General features: G+C 42.8%; 1 protein-coding gene across 1 annotated transcript in view; it reads right to left on the bottom strand.

Annotated features, from left to right (window-relative positions):
* Nucleotides 1–17,701, bottom strand: part of LOC143935273 (fer-1-like protein 4) — a 195,606-nt gene that overhangs the window by 20,735 nt on the left and 157,170 nt on the right. Inside the window, exons 36-39 of the mRNA XM_077459016.1 lie at nt 17,440–17,567; nt 5,761–5,931; nt 3,559–3,713; nt 1,652–1,830 (exon numbers count right to left, since the gene is read on the bottom strand). Coding sequence (XP_077315142.1) covers nt 1,652–1,830; nt 3,559–3,713; nt 5,761–5,931; nt 17,440–17,567 — 633 coding nt within the window. The remainder of the gene's footprint in view (nt 1–1,651; nt 1,831–3,558; nt 3,714–5,760; nt 5,932–17,439; nt 17,568–17,701) is intronic.

Below are 17,701 nucleotides of genomic sequence, written 5' to 3'. Positions count from 1 at the left end.
CCCCTTCAGGTCTTTAGATCATAAATGCTCAGCATCACATATGAGCGCTGCATAGGGCAGTCTGTATGCAAATGCTGTCTGCCTGGGAACACCCATTCCTCCAGACTGACATCCACCTATCAAGGAATGATGTGATATTTGCTTAACCCTTCCAACAGCCAGCCCGTTTTTTGCATCAAGCCTGATGGCCCTTGAGAGCTGTACTGAGACAGGGTACAGCTGTTTTAAGGAAGCTATGTACAGTAACCTGCCAGCCTCTGCCACCAGTAATGATCTGCCCGCTTTGCAAAGAGAATCCAGTGATGTCATCGCAAAGGTATGTACTGTGATGAAAATGGAAAGGTTTTATCGAAAAAAAGAAATAAGCACATTAATGAAGAAGGTAATAAGGCACGAGGCAAAATATAAAATTTAGCTTCAAGCTACATAAGTGTTTTACAGGTAGTAGATATACCGCTGTTTGAAGCTGATATTAAGTCTATAGTTAGGCAAAAGGAGCTCTCAGCTGACTTGCTAATGCCGCGTTCACACGATCGGACTATCCGACGGACTTTGCAGCGGAGGTCCGCCTGACTTTCCGAACGAGCGGACTTGCCCCCACACGACCACACACAAACTGACTTTTCCGGCAGATTAGGTCCAGCGGACAATCCGTCGGACTTTTGGCGGACGTCCGCCGGACTTTTCAAATGAATGGACTAGCCCACACACGGACTAAAGTCCGTTCATTTTGAACGTGACTTGAGGTACGACGGGACTAGAGAAGAAGTCAATCTCACCCCCGCAGGGTTCCCCCCTTCCCCAAAGCACTCCCCCCCCCCCCCCCCCCATGTTGAGGGCACACGGCCTGGTACAGTTCGGGGGGGGCGCTCGCTCGTCCCCACCCCCTTTCCTGACTGGCCGGGCTGCGTGCTCAGATAAGGGTCTGGTGGGGACTTTGGGGAGACCCCCATGCCGTTTTTTCGGCATAGGGGTTCCCCTTAAAATCCATACCAGGCGACGGGGATAGCAAGGTGTCAATCTCGCCGATGGAAGCGGCGACATTGACTTCCTTCGCTAATCCCGTCGTACCTGAAGTCACGTTCAAAATGAACGGACTTTACTCCATGTGTGGGCAAGTCCATTTATTTGGAAAGTCCAGCGGACTATCACACAGTCAAGTGGATTGTCCGCCGGACAGCGGAGCCCACACACTGTCGAATTGTCTGGCAGACTCTGGTCTAAGTCCGCCGGATAGTACGATCGTATATATGCGGCATAAGAGTTTTTACACATAACTGGCTGTTGTTCTTCTGGAACCATTGTGTAGAGCAGTGGTCTCCAAACTGTGGTATGTGGCCCTTTGCGCAACTTTATCTGGCCCTTGGGGCACTGATCCTCCCAGTGACACCAATGATGGGGGAACTATTCCTATCACCGACCCCAATGATGGGGAACGATTCCTCCCACTTACCCCAATAATGGATCACTATTCCTACCACTGACACCAGTGATGGTGCACTATTATTTCTACTGATCATTTTCTATTACAACTGGCCACGTTTGCTCTCCCCTAAAGTCTAAAGGGCAGTAAACTGGCCCTTTTGTTTAGAAAGTTTGGTGTAGAGGGATGTCCTCCTACAGTTTTCTAATATAGATGGTTCTTCCTTACCTGCCCAATTCCAGGACACTCAGTGTTGTAGAGGGTCCGCACTTCTACATGTTCTGGTACTAGGCGGGTGCCATACTCTGGCATTTCATCCCAGTGATGCAGGACATGCAAAGCCTTGTGTTCATCATAACCAGATAGCAACTCATCATCTTCCTTGTTCTTGTCTCTTATGAAAGCCTCTGGAATACAAGATAGATGCTAGGATTATTGCTTGTTCACGGTAAGTAAATTAAGACTGGCGCTTTTGATAGTGAAGGTTATATGTAACAGAAAGAGAGATTCCAAAGTTTGATCCAATTCGAAAAGAGGAAAAGTGCTAAATTGAAGAACCAAATGGTACCAATGGGTTATAGTGCCAATATATGCAAACAGAACAGTTGAAAGAGAATCTGTTTTTTTTTTTGTTTTTTTCTGTTTGTTAATCATAAATCTCTCTTATAATGCCACAATGAAATTAGTAAAAAAAACATGCACCAATGGAAGGAGCACCAGACCAGATAATAAGAGTCTAAATTAATTTGTTGGTTTACAGTAGCTTGAAGAAACTCCCTCTTCATCAGGGCTTCAGTTAAAATAAAAACTTTGAATGCACTTAAAGTGGTGTGAATCTATACAGAGAAGCTGACTGCTGGACTAGGAGACTAGGTTACTAGGCAGCAGCGTCTAGAAGATAAATCAAGATAATTTCTACATTGAAACTAGTTAAAACATTTTTATTAGTGACCTGACCTCCAGGAAAAAGGCCTGCCAAGGGCCACTTCCTGTCTAATAACACTTGTTATTAGTGGCCAATGAAGACACCCTCAGCGAACAGGGAATGCAGTTGGTGGAGCTAGCCTTGCACTGCCTAAAAAAGTACGAAGGAGAAAGCTTAGGATATTCCCTTCTTTTAAGAGTATTGATTGACAGCTGCCCTCTTTTTGAGACAGTGATCACTAACTTGTAATATGTATATTTTCAAGCACAAATTAGTCGGCTACACATGGCTCAGTACTGGAAATTTAAAGGCTTATGCCACATACACACGACCGGACTTTTCGATAGACTTGGTCCGGCAGACTGGAATCCGTCGGACAATTCGATCGAGTGTGGGCTCCAGGGGACGTTTTCCTCCCAAAACTCCGGCGGACCTAGAAATAAAACTTGCTTCAAATCTTTCCGATGGACTTGAGTCCGGTCGAAAAATCTGGTCGTCTGTGTGCTAGTTCGACAGACTAAAACCGATGCTAGGGCAGCTATTGGCTACTGGCTATGAACTTCCTTATTCTACATCATCACGTTCGAATCCATCTGACTTTTGGCGTGATCGTGTGTGGCCAAGTCCATTCGTTTGAAAGTCCAGCGGACCTCAGCTGCAAAGTCCGTGGGATTGTCTGCCAGATCAAGTCCGTTGAAAAGTCCAGTTGTGTGTACGCGGCATAAGAAGTGTTCAAAATGGGCCAGTATATGAAGTATATGACCATGTTTGAGATCCTTATTTAAAAACTAACCATAGGATTTTTTACAACATACTATTGTAGGCATTCTACTATTGTAGGCAAGGTACCCAGGGCAGCTTTTGAGGCATGCTTAGTATTAGATTTGGAAGGACAGAAAATAATTGCTTTAACTAGGTTTGAAATAAATTGTCCATGCTGGAAACTGTAGCGAAGACCAGCAGCAAGTCCGTACAGATAACATGTCTTTACGCCTTTTGTCATAAACTATAGAAAGCAATAATTTTATAATAGGCATCACTGATCACTGTAATTTTTACTGAAAACACAGAAGATTGTGCTGAAAGACAACCCCAGCAGGTTTTAAACTTGACATAGCTTGTCATGTCTGGTTCTGTCTCTTCTGTGGCTTTGATCTGGCAAATAAAAGCACATTAATTGACCATCATTATTGGGTCTACATCTTCTTACCTTCAGGAAATGCCTCAATGGGTATCTTAAAGATCTTATTATTCACTTTGACCTCTTCCCTCCTGTACTCTGCGGCGGGCAGACTGTGTTTTTTACACAAAGCGCTGAGAATCTGGCAAGGTTTGAAGGCATCTCTCCATGCATTGTAGCCATCACTGAAGGATAAAAAAGTAATACGTTATAGAACAAAATGGACAAAGGGCATTTTATCCACAAGACCAGCCTTTTTCAACTCTTTTACCCAAGACAAACCCTTAAAAATATTTTTAGATCTCAGGGAACCCCTGCCTAATTTAATTTATCATGGCTCAGTGGAAACCATCTTTTTACAGTGGTGATCCGAATGCCACCCTTACCAACAGCTTAAAATATTTGGTGTGGCATTGGTAAGCTCTGTGCTACTTTATATTCAGATGTTAGCACTATGGTTGAGTCGTGCTTGAATGACATTTTATTATTTGTATTATGTGGCGCAATAATAATAAAACTTCTGATTAAAAAAATATATATATTTGGTGTCACGCTGTTGGCTCTGTCAAGTGGCAACGGACACGGAGCTATGCAGGAACCATCATATGGGAAGTCAATCAGACACAGCTCAAGGAACCCCTAACAACCTCTGGAGCAGGGGTGCCCAACCAGTGGCCCGCGGAGCCCTCTGATGTGGCCCGCAACCTCCTTCTGTGGGATGGCAGCTTGGCAAGCCCAGATCATGGGTTGCAGACCCGCTATCCCAGAGCATCTGTGTTGTTAATGAAGCTGGCAAAGCAAGCAGCTGTGGAGCAGAGCTGTATAAGCTGATGCTTCCTGTATAGCGCCATCTCTTGCCACAGGCGGAGTGATGCCAAATGCACTCTGCCGGATACAGCAACAGCAGGCGATACCTGAATGGGAGACTGTTGTTATTAGAGGTCAGTTTATTACTAAAATTGCATTGTATATATGGGCATATCTGCGCAGTGGTTACTGGGATGCTTTCAAACTGATCCGCCCCTTCAGGTTACCTGCACTGAGGCATAGACTTCTGTTATTACCTGCGGGTTTGGTGAGCTTTTAGAAAGTGCACCACACCTGCAGGATATAATAGAAGTCTGTGGCAAAGTGTAGCTAACCCGCAGGAAAGACACAGGTACACTGCACCAGTGTGAAAGGCCCCTTTACACAATCGGTCCAACTCAATTCTCTATGAAACAGCAGATGTAAACAGATTTGAGTCCTTTTACACCTGCCTACCTCCAATCTGATTTGCAAAAAAAAAAAAAAGAAGGGGGTCAATCCCCTTCTGTCAGGGCGGATCGGAGGACCCGTAGAGTAAAGTGGGCTGTGTTCACTCTGCACGACATGTCATCCGCCTGCTCTGCTCATTGTGGCCCGCAACCGGTTACCAAGTCACTTAAGTGGCCCTCGCTATTCAAAAGGTTGGGCACCCCTGCTCTGGAGGAACCCTGGTTGAGAATGACTGCACTAGACTAAAGATTTTGTAAATACAGGAATCTGTATCATGAAGAAAATGAATTGTCGTATTCGACTGAAGTTATGTGTGGAGGAAGTGCGTATACTTACTAAATGTTTAAACCAAGCTAAGACTAAGGGGTCATCAACCCAACGAACTAATAGGAAAAGAATATGCAAAAAAGGAAAAGGGTGCTCAAGGATGACCCATTATATTAATGTACAAACACATATCTTCTAAAAACATTGTATTCTATTACAAAACACTGTTAAAATGGAACATACAAAAAATGGGAGTAGAAATCCTCATTATATTTCTGTACAATAACATTTAAACGCATCATGGCAGTACATCTAGTATCCTGCACTGTATACCTGCAGCTATTTTTTTTTTTCAATTCAAATAACAGATTACCTTTAAAACCTATATTTCATCTACATGGGTATGCTATAATGTCAGTGCTATAGACCCTACAGACGTTTAGTATTATGTAAATCCCAAAAAAAAGGAGCGTAGTGGGACAGGGTTTTTGTCCCTGCCAAATCCTTGATGCACGCATACGCCCTCTAGTGGATTCTTCATTGAATATATGGAAACATTTCAGGCTACTTATCCCTATATTTCCCTTGAGTTCTCCGGATGTCATCACTGAACATTAACAATGTCTTCCTTTTTTTTTTTTTTTTTTTTAATAGCATCATAGAGGTGAACACTTTAGGCCCTCTACAATTGGAATATTCCACACTTACACATCATACTGCAGAGCCAGGCCACAGTTTGCTCGATGGTTACTGTAGAAACGATTTTCCAGATCCAGCTTTGTCTCACCAATCAAGTCGTCTGATCCGATCAGGTCATGGTCAAACACTGAGACTGTCAGTTCTGAGTCCATTGGAAAGGAGATCGTCATTTCGAACACCCTGCACATTGGATGAAAGGAGATAATAAGAAAGAGTAGAAGCACTATGAAAAAAGCAAAAAATAAAAATAAAAAACACCCAGCAATTGACTCCAGTATTCCAGCACTAAGTATACACACAGGTGAGCACACTGAAAGATTTGTTTTCAGTCTTTTTTTTTTTATTATTGTTTTCCCAAGTGTATGTGACCATATCAGCATTAAGGGGTATAATAAGAAAACATTCACAGAGCTATTTTTCCAGCAAAACTCTATGCACTTTCATTCTATGTGAATGCTGAAAATGTAATGTTACCAAGTTATTTTCTCTCCAGGTCAGATGTCCGTGTGTGAACCAGGAAAATACTGTATTATGGCCAATAGATGGAATCATATTAAATAAGTTTTTATTTCCTATATCAGGTGCCCATAGTTAGGTATTTTTTCCAATCTACTCTGTTCTGTATGACTGAAGAACATCCAACCTAGATAGAAAAGTCTAGTAACATTCGATTTTGCCGGCATTCACACACAACAAAGGTACATGCAATTTTGCAGGAAAAATAGCTCTGTAAATGTCTTATATATACACTCCCAAGATTTCCAACATCCCATATTTTTTGTTTGCTTTGTTTTTAAAGCATAGGGAAGGGTTGGAGATTTTATCAGTCTATTTTATCCTGCTGGGAGGAGATATCCCTTCACGTTTTGTCTTGCTGCCACAAAAGGAATTCTCTCTAAAGTGAGGGGAGCCGAGTACAGTTTGGTAAGACGGTAGCGGAATTCCTCCAAGACCTTCACTGGGTTACCAGTGAGTAAGTTATGTTGAGTACGCAATGTGAAAGGGGTGAATTTAGGAGTAAAAGTGCAGAGTCTGTTTGGCAGCATTTGGTTTGGTTTGGTTTGTTTGCTTTAGCGCACCACTTCTGATGAGACCAACGTAAGACACGCTCAGCGCTATCAGTGAGACAGAGGTCCAACTCTGAGCAGGCCTGATCCAGGAGTTTATGATTAGAAGAGGTGGGAGATAGTTTAAATGCATTTGAAAGTACTTCCAGGTGGGTCTCTAAGTCTTGCTGCTTTAAACAGCATTCCGTTTTACATTTCAAAGCCAACTGTATGATGTGTCCCCTAAAAACCGCCTTGTATGCCCCCCAGAGAGTTACAGGGGATGAGACTGAACCTGCATTAATGCAGGCCTTCAGAACTTCAGCCTGGACCTCTTGGAGGGATGAAAGTGAATCATTCATCATCCAGGGTGAGTATTGGGATTTATCAAGAATGGAGCGACAAACCACCAAAACGGGATCATGATCTGACCATGGGGTGGCAAGGATGGAAGTAGAAACCACCAAGGTGAGATGTTTCCTCTCAGCATAAACACATGGTCTATTCTAGAGTGAGAATGATGGGGATGCGAATAATGTGTGTAATCTTTTACCCAGGGGATGAAACTCCCTCTAGAGGTTGACCAGATCATGAATTTGCAGAGACCGAACAAACTTTTTGGCATCAGGAGAGGGGGCCGCACGTTCTGAGGGATATTTGTCCAGAGAAGGGTTCAAAGCAAGATTAGAGTCTCCCGCGAAAAGGAGAGTACCCTTTTGATGGGATGGTAGCAGGCAGCAGATATGGGTCAAAAAAGGTCCAGGGGGCACAGTTTGGAGCATAATAAGTCATAATAATAATTTCCGTATGTTGGATAGTACCTTGTTACAACAGATACCTACCATCTGGATCTGCCATCTGTTTAGTGCAACTAAAAGGTAATGCAAATAACTTTATGTGTGGTAGGTCTTGTTCACACGCTAGAAAAAATAGGGCACGTGTCCGACAGTCCTAACTTCTGACAAGTCCACCTCAAAAGGACAGGCACCAAAGTGCTTACTAGCCAAAAGTCTTTTGACGCACATTTACATGATTTAGGGGTAATGCAACCCAAAACAATTATTTGAGATGTGGACTTACTCACTCACTGTGACACAAAGAAGAGGAAATCCCCAACTTTTGAAAGCTGTTACTGAAAAAGGAAGTCATTGGGGAAATCCAAAGTTTGGCAGTTGTCACTAGAACAGGAAGTGACTGAGGAAATCAAAACTTTTGGGATTTTATGGCTATTTGTCAAATTTTGAACCACAAAATAAAAAGAATTTGGCTGCAGTTCCATGTTAAAGTAGAGTGTTGAGAGAAGGGCATGCTAGGGGTGCCGCATTTCCTACAACACTGTGACTGACAAAAGGATAGAATTCATACAAGACTAACCCACTTGGCAATAATGTTGGAAATGTACAACTAATGTACTGCCATGGCTTGTGCTCAACGCCTTCAGAAATTACTGTAGGAAGCTACTGTGTTTGCTAAAAATCCTTTTAAGTATATACAATTCTAATATTTTATTTTTTTGGTATTTTTGCTTTTATTCCTTGAATCCTAATGTATTTCAATGAGGCTCAAGCTGGGCAGTTTATAAGAGCAGTAATTTTCTAGCGAAACATTTGTCTCAATGACTTGTAAAAATAGGATCCAGCTGCGGGGAACAACATCGATGCTACATCATTAATTCAGTCAGGTTGCAAATAGGATTCTCCTTTATTTCACCAATAAATAACCTCTCTCTCCCACCTACATGCTGCAATCCTTGTTAGAGGATGATAAACGGCAGCCCAACTTGATAACTAGACATATAGTGCAGGCTGGAAGTAATAAGATATATCGGGCTCTATGTTAGTGTCTTATACATGGTTATTCAATAAAACACAGGGGGCTTAGTTAAATTCTTGTTGGAAAAGATCCTGTGGGTTGTGAAGCACTGAGGTCCTGGTCTAAGAATTCAACTTCATGTTCTGGATCCCCCTGCTGCTTTGCCCCCTTAGAGCAACCCATGACCCTATTTTTTTTTAAAAACCTTTATACATACCTTTTCTCCAGCTTTTCTTTTTCCTCTGGTGGTGGGCAGTTTGCAAAAACTGCCATTCTATGCAGCATTCTCCTGTAAGTGCAGGACCAGGACACCCTACGCTCACAGGATGTGGGTTGAATGATGCTAGGCGTATTCACTCTGGATTGGTGAGCTGGTGAGTCTTCTGGGGCGAGCCCCAGTTGACTGCAAGAAAACACACACAAGGGTGCAAGCTTCTCGTGCATTACCACCAAACAATTCATGAAAACCCCACCGCCAAGTGCACACAAACATAAAAACAGCAGGCTTGTAACATAGATGTTTCAGTCTCCGTTGAAGAAACGCGTCAGCTCTTCAACCAGATGGTCTAACAATGGGCTGTATTGTCCACGGCTGAAGCTATGTTACATGCCTGCTGTTTTTTTTTATGTTTGTGAGTATCCAATTGGTTGTAGGGTTTTAATAACTGGCTTAATGGTAATGCACGAGGAGCTGATGAAACAAAGCTTGAACTCTTTGACCTGAATGGCAAGTGTCATATTTGGAGGAAACCAGGCACCGATTGTCACCTAGCCAACACAATCCCTACAGTGAAGCATGGTGGTGGCAACATCATGGGTGAGGTTGTTTTCCAATGGCAGGAACTGGGAGACTAGTCAGGATCCAGGGAAAGATAAATGCAGCAATATACCTAAACATCCTTGATGAAAACCTTCCAACAGGACAACGTCACTAAGCACACAGCCAAGATAACAAAGGAGTGGCTACGGGTAACTCTGTGAATGTCCATGAGTGGCCCAGTCAGAGCCCAGACTTGGACCCAATTGAGAGAGATCTGAAAATGGCTGTGCACCGACGATCCCCACCCAACCTGATGGAGCTTGAGAGGCCCTACAAAGAAAAATGGGAGAAACTTCCCAAAAATAGGTGTGCCAAGCTTGTAGCATCATACTCTAAGACTTGAGGCAAAAAAATTTTTTTTTTTTTTAATACATTTGCAAAGATTTCAAACAAACTTCTTTCATGTTGTCATTATGGGGAATTGTTTGTAGAATTTTGAGGAAATTAATAAATTTATTTCATTTTGGAATAAGGCTGTAACATAACAAAATGTGGACAAGGGAAGCGTTGTGAATACTTTCCGGATACACTGTATATTGTAATATAGGGAGCCCGGGATCACCAGCCAGCCGCTTCTAAAAGTAAACATTCTTTATTGCACTCTTGAAATTAAGCAAACAAAACCGCTTTCTTCAGCAAAACAAACCAAAAACAGTCTGTAATTCTGGTGTAATAAAAGAAAAATGGATGGATCACTGCCAGTATACCAGTCCCACACCAGGGTTTTAGGTTCCCATCTGCTTTGGGGTCCTGCAAAAACCGCAGGAGCTCAGTTGCCTGACAGTTCACATTTTCTAATAGCTGTAACTACTCTACTCCACTCCACCTCGCAAATGCCTGCTGGCTGTTTTCTGTTCTTTTTCTGGCCTCTCCTGCAGATGGGTTAACCGTATCAGGGCCAAAGCCCCTATAATCAGGGTGAACCTTTTTCCCACCCAAAGGATCTCTAAACCTCTGAATTTTGGGTACCGCATGAGGACCAATCCAGAGAGTAAATCGGTCCTCTCCTCTCTGGCCAAACTACCCCAGAACCCTCACCCTGCATGGATGAGAACCCCTGAGTACTAAAAATGAGTTCCCATCATCCCCATATAGGAGACAACACAAATAATGGGGAAATATACTGCCCATCCAGGACCAGTCCCTGGCATCCTGTGAACAATATACATAGTGTGTGTGTGTAATTTTTATATATATATATATATATATATATATATATATATATATATATATATATATATATATACACATACACATGCACACACACACCAAAAGTATTGGGACAACTACTGCCTTTACATGCACATGAACCTTAATGGCAGTGTTAGTCCGTAGGGTTCAATATTGAGTTGGCTGACCCTTTGCAGCTATAACAGCTTCAACTCTTCAAGGGAAGGCTGTCCACAAGGTTTAGGAGTGTGTCTATGGGAATGTTTGACCATTCTTCCAGAAGTGCATTTGTGAGATCAGGCACTGATGTGGACAAGATGGCCTGACTCGCAGTCTCTTCTCTAATTCATCCTAAAGGTGTTCTATCCGGTTGAGGTCAGGACTCTGAGTAGGCAAGTCAAGTTCCTCCACCCCAAACTCGCTCATCCAGGTCTTTATCGACCTTGCTTTGTGCACTGGTGTGCAGTCATTTTAGAACAGGAAGGGGCCATCCCCAAACTGTTCCCACAAGGTTAGCAGCATGAAATTGTCCAAAATGTCTTGGAATGCTGATGCCTTAAGAGTTCCCTTCACTGGAACTAAGGGGCCAGCCCAAACCCTGAAAAATACCTGTTATAGCTGCAAAGTGTGGGCCAACTCAATATTGAACCCTACGGACTAATGCCTCCTACACACGATCGGAATTCTCCTTGGAAAAAGCTGTGATGGTTTTTCCGATGGAATTCTGCTCAAACTTGGTTTGCATACACACGGTCACACAAAAGTTCGCTGAACTTTCGTCCGTCAAGAACGCGGTGACATACAACACTACGACGAGCCGAGAAAATTAAGTTCAAGGCTTCCGAGCATGCGTCAAATTGTTTCCGAGCATGCGTAGGAATTTTGCACGTCGGAATTGCTACAGACTATCGGGATTTCCGATCGAAACTTTTTCCGTCTGAAAAATTGAGAACATGCTCTCAATCTTTTGCTGGGGGAAATTCGGCTAGCAAAATTCCGATGGAGCATACACACGTTTGCATTTTCCGCCGAAAAGCTCTCATCGGTCTTTTGCTGGCCGAATTTCTGATCGTGTGTACGCAGCATTAGACTGGGATGCCGTTCAAGTGTGTGTAAAGGCAGGCGTCCCAATACTTTTGGTAATATAGTGTATATACTGTATATATAGACAGGGCAATGCCACCTGTGATTACAGATGATTGGAGACTTTAATCCTAAAACAATACGCTGGTGTCTAGTGTGGGTATTCCCACACTGGAAGCCAGCATATTCCCATACTTTCCAACATTTTGTGATGGGAATGAGGGACACATAGTTACATAGTTAGTAAGGTTGAATAAAGACACCAGTCCATCCAGTTCAACCTGAATGAGTCTCACTCAAGGAGCCCACAATCCAAAGTCCCCATTCATATACTAGGGCCGATTTGGGACAAAGGCCAATTAACCCACCTGCATGTCTTTGGAGTGTGGGAGGAAACCGGAGTACCCGGAGGAAACCCACGCAGGCACAGGGAGAACATGCAAACTCCAGGCAGGTAGTGTCGTGGTTGGGATTCGAACCAGCGACCCTTTTTACTGCTAGGTGAGAGTGCTAACCACTACACCACTGTGCTGCCCCTATGAGCAAATGTATATAGGCATAGGGCACGCCGCCCCACCGTGCCCCCTTAAAGGAGAATAAAAAAAAAAATAAAAAAAAAAAGATTCAATCCACAAGTGCTTTTTTTTACTACTACTATTTCTTTATATCGGCTTTTAATGGATCATGTTGTCGGAAAATTTTATATCCAGCTCTTAAACTTTGTTGGTCGGACATTCCGACGGAAAAAGTCAGATGAAGTTCACACGCGGTCGGATTATCCGACAACGCGGTCCGATCGGACATTTTCCGATCGGAATGTCCGACCGTGTGTACAAGGGCATAGGAAAGGTATGCTAATAATTAGACATTTGACTTACAACTGTGTCAGGATTGTGCAGAGAGATGAAGCTGAAAGCAAAACCGCAAACTGGAATTTGTTGCCTTCAGAAATGAACAGAGTGTAAATTGTAGTAGGACAATATCCCCTGCTGGTCATTCTAGTGAACTACAATAATACATTTTTTCACAATCTTTACAACTATTCCAGTGTATGCCAAGTTATATAGTTGGCATACCTCTACCAGAATTGAAATATACATTTTAGATGGAGTGTTCCTCTAAGCTCACCCTACTAGGATACAGACTGTTGTGCAGTGTGAACAAACCTGAGGCGACTATGCAAAGGTTTTAAAACTAACAGTACAGAGAAAAATATGGAAGAAATACTAAAAGAAAGGAAAGAAGCTGAAAACTTTCATCTGATTTATTACTGCACTATACTGATGCAGCAGACATAAACCTGCACTGTGTTTTTTTTGTTTTTTGTTTTGTTTTGTTTTTTACTTATGTAAAAGTTGCACTGAATGGTTTTTGTACCTTTTTCTCCAACAAGCATATTTGTAATTGAATAGCGCAAAGGGAGTTTGCGAAAAATGCCCTGTCAATCGGCAGAGGAGCCCGGAGTGAGGCGTCAATGAAAATGTGAGAGCCGTCTGTTCTGCATAAACATAACATTTATTTATTTCACCCCAATAATAATAATAATATTAATTATTGGGTGAAAAAAAAAATATATGTAATGCTTAACCGCTTCAACCCCGGAAGATTTTACCCCCTTCCTGATCAGAGCACTTTTTGCGATTTGGCACTGCATCGCTTTAACTGACAATTGCGCGGTCGTGCGACGTTGCACCCAAACAAAATTGATGTCCTTTTTTTTTACCACAAATAGAGCTTTCTTGTGGTGGTATTTGATCACCTCTGCGGTTTTGATTTTTTGCGCTATAAACAAAGAAATAGCGCCAATTTTGCAAAAAACTCAATATTTTTTACTTATTGCTATTATTAATATCCCCCAAAAATATAAAAAAAAAAAAAAAATTTTCCTCAGTTTAGGCCGATACGTATTCTTCTACATATTTTTGGTAAAAGAAAATTGCAATACGTGTATATTGATTGGTAGGTTTTGCACAAAAGTTATAGTGTCTAGAAAATAGGGGCTAGATTTATAGCATTTTTATTATCAATTTTTGTTTTTACTAGTAATGGCAGCGATCTGTGTTATTTTTTTTTTTTTCCCATGACCGCGACATTATGGCGGACACGTTTGACAATTTTGACACATTTTTGGGACCATTGGCATTAATAGAGCGATCAGTGCGATTAAAAATGCACTGATTACTGTAAAAATGTCACTGCCAGTGAAGGAGTTAACACTAGGAGGGCAGTGAAGGGGATTAAGTGTGTCCTAGGGAGTGATCTAACTGAAGGGGGATGGGGACTGTGCAGGGAAGATAACAGATCACTGTTCATACTCTGTATGAACAGACGATCTGTCACTTCTCCCCTCAAAGAACCATAAACTGTATGTTTACACACACAGTACGGGTTTTCTGCGTCTTAGTGGCGGTCGTGGGAGCCCGGCGGTGATCGAGACCACCGGGCACTCGCATCGGCTCAGGGGGCGCGTGCCCGCCCCCTATTGGCCACAGGGCAAAGCACCGTTATATACCGTCGTTTCGCCCAGCCATGCCATTCTGCCTCAGTACAACTGTGGCGGCTGGTCGGCAAGTGGTTATACAAAACAGACAACTCCAAACTATTCTTTGACCCCACACAATTGGCACCCCTGCCAATCGTGACGGGTGTTATTTACAAACTCCCTTAGCATTCGATTTCTTACACCCGCCAGAAAATCCCACTGAGGACCAAGGTTGGGAAACCCCCGAGGCATGGAGAGCTAATATTGCAGCCCTGCGTGGAGACAGGTTTTTTCCACCCTGTCGGGTGAACGCAGACTGAACAGTTGGAAGTCATTATATACTGTATCTCTTTTCTTCCCACTGTGGAACTTCTTTTCTAAACTTATACTCTTTTAAGCATCATAACAATTATCTTTACAGTTTACAACACTCAGGGCCACTGATAAGGCAGTACAGCCAGCCCCTTTACTGGGCCCAGGTCCAATTAGTTCAAAAGGGGCGTCTGGGCCCCTGCTAAGCAGGATTACCAGCTGTGCTGTCTTTTTTTTTTTTTTTTTTTTTTGCAGTCCTCTTCTGTCTTCCACTGCAGCACTGTCAGCTTCTCCGCCTCCCTCCCTCCCTCCAACTGTTCTGCATGCACATTGGTACTAGCTCATGCACCCCTTCCATCTGCTATGAAGGCCCCATGTGTGCCCCTATTCGCCACAGCGCTACTGGCTCCCCCCCCCCTGTTGGCAGCTGCTGCGGGCACATGAGGAATGTAATTTACTTGCCCCTTCCTTTCCTGAATGAGCACAGTGCGCGATTGGTACCAATCACTCCTGTGTCCATCAATCACTGAAGACTAGTAAACTGCGTTTACTAAGCCAGTGTTTCTCAAATCCAGTCCTCAGGGCCCCCCAACAGGTCACGTTTTCATACTTTCCCTTATTTTGCACAGGGGATTTGATCAGTTTCAATGCCTTAGTAATTACCACAGCTGTTTCATCTGAGGGAAATCCTGAAAACATGACCTGTTGGGGCACCTTGACAACTAGAGTTGAGAAACACTGTACTAGGCTTTAGTTTGTGAATGAGCAGGAAGCCTCAGAGAGCTTCCTATACATTCATCTGTGCAGCTGAGGCTGTAGAGAAAGGGACTGACAAATCTTTGTTCTCAGTCGCTTTCAGCCAGGAGGGTGTGTGGTTTGAGGAGGCCCTTGTCAGGCTGTATGGGGCCCCGCTATTTCTAACAGCAGCCCTGACTACACTATAAAGACTCTCCTCCCTCCTTTTTTTTTTTCCCCTGGGCACGCCAAGCCATGCCAGGCCAGCTCTTTAGCATAATATTCTTCGGAACACAGTTTGATCACCACACCTTAGACATCATTCCGTATTTGGTAATCTTCAATCAAAGTAGAACACATTCTAAAACTATATTTTTAGCTTTAGGGCCCATTCACACTCATCGGAGTGCATTAATACACACGCGTTAACACATGTTATGTCATGTGTCAACATTCTTTGCATTAGGGCAGCCCATTCAATATGAATGGGCTACCAACATATCAAAAATGGTTTATGCAATGTTTCTTGCCAGCACACGACGAGTCAGTGACCCCTATTTCAGTAGCAACAGTCAAAGGTTGTGATTAGCCCCAACTTGAAGGAAACTTCCTCTGACTTTGTCCCAAAAACACGACAGGGAGTGAGTAACAATCTGCCCAGAAAGTGGTCACTAGAATTGTGAGTTCCTCATTGGTGGAGAGCCTCTATATTGCCAAGTAAGTGGCAATAATAAAATATTGGATTTCATTTTTGTCCTGATGACAGTAGTGAGGGTGGATTTTCCTGACTGAGGGTCTAGCCTTTTCAAAGTGAATTTTTTTTTTGCTGGAGTTCTACTATAAGTAACCAATACAGCAGCCTTGATATATTGATAAAGTTATGCAAAGATAAAAACTGAGAAAATTATCCCAGCATCCAAAGACATGCAGGTAGGTTAATTGGCTTCTGTTTTGTTAATTCTCCTTTAAGGGGACGTAGTGGGGGGGCGTGTCCTATGCCTACATACATTTTCTCATAGGGGCAGCACAGTGGTGTAGTGGTTAGCACTCTCGCCTAGCAGTAAAAAGGGTCGCTGGTTCAAATCCCAACCATGACACTACCTGCCTGGAGTTTGCATGTTCTCTCTGTGCCTGTGTGGGTTTCCTCTGGGTACTCCGGTTTCCTCCCACACTCCAAAGACATGCAGGTAGGTTAATTGGCTTCTGTCCCAAATTGGCCCTAGTATATGAATGGGGACTTTGTATTGTCGGCTCCTTGAGGGTAGGGACCAATGTGAGTGTGCAATGTACAGGGATAGGGACAATTGTAGAGACTCGCTCAGGTTGACCTGGATGGACTGTTGTCTTTATTCAACCTTACTAACTATGAAACTATGAAATTAATAGTGCTAAGCAATATACCCAATACCTGCCAGAAAGCCTCCATCCCCCTTGCTCAGGGAGGTCATACAGTGCTTGACTGGATCTCTGATCCACTGGAATAGACAGGGGGTCACAGGCTTTCTGACAGTAAAAGACAACACAATGCAACAAGATGACGTCAGAGTGTAACGAAACTCTCGTCGGGAGGAGTGGCGTGCTGACGTCATCACGTTGTGAATCCGAGTGGACGGGTGTTCGCAAGCCTCTTAACCTTGATGGGTTTTTCTTACTTCTTCACGGGAGTCCATCCCTCATTATAAGGAAATACCAGGCTCTAGTATTTTTCACCTGTGCTGACTCATGAAGGATCGGATCCCAGTTTAGGAATCTATTCAATGGTGTATGGAGATATAAGGCTCATTTATCGCCGGTGTGTGGCGAGTGCATTACCAACGGGGCTCATTTGTACATAAGGTGTTTTTTCAGTGATGGTATTCAGGCTTTGAAGGATTTCTCTTGGTTCTGATGGGTTCACGAAGAAACTCTTCTACTTTAAAGACATTTTATGGATATTTCCACACAAGGACTTATGTTTTGTGTATAATTTGTTTATCCTGTATATGTATTGCACTGCATACTTTCAGGTATATTGCTTTGCGCTATTAATGCTGGGATAATTTTCTCAGTTTTTTGTCTTTGCACAATTTTATAATTTCTTTTATTCATATAATAGCAGCTTTTAGTGCATTGATTTTATTTTTCCATTTGAGCACTGGGATCAGTGACACTTTTGTGCTACTGATATCTTTTATAAGCCTTGACATATTGTTTAAAGCAATATCCTATTTATAGTTCATGCTACTTACTCTCCAAACACTGGGTTCAGCTGTTTGGGTATGTATCTCTCCTTGCTGTCCATTGTCTGTTCACCAACTTTCACTATTATGTAAGGATCTGCTTTTCCATTAGGGTCAGCTGGAGCCAAGTTTGTTGCCTATGATAAAAAACAAAGTTAATATTACATTACTTGCCCATATCTCTTTACAATAATATCTGTCGCCAGAAACATAAAAATTAAAGCAAAACGCCACCCAAAACAGATTTCGAAATCTTCTATTTCTTTAGAGA

This window comes from Lithobates pipiens, unplaced genomic scaffold (assembly GCF_037356315.1).
Source record: "Lithobates pipiens isolate NorthernLeopardFrog02 unplaced genomic scaffold, aLitPip1_a1.2 Scaffold_28, whole genome shotgun sequence".
Taxonomy (NCBI): Eukaryota; Metazoa; Chordata; class Amphibia; order Anura; family Ranidae; genus Lithobates; species Lithobates pipiens.
Note: the sequence above shows the minus strand (reverse complement) of the source record. Positions and strands in the feature narration are given on the sequence as shown.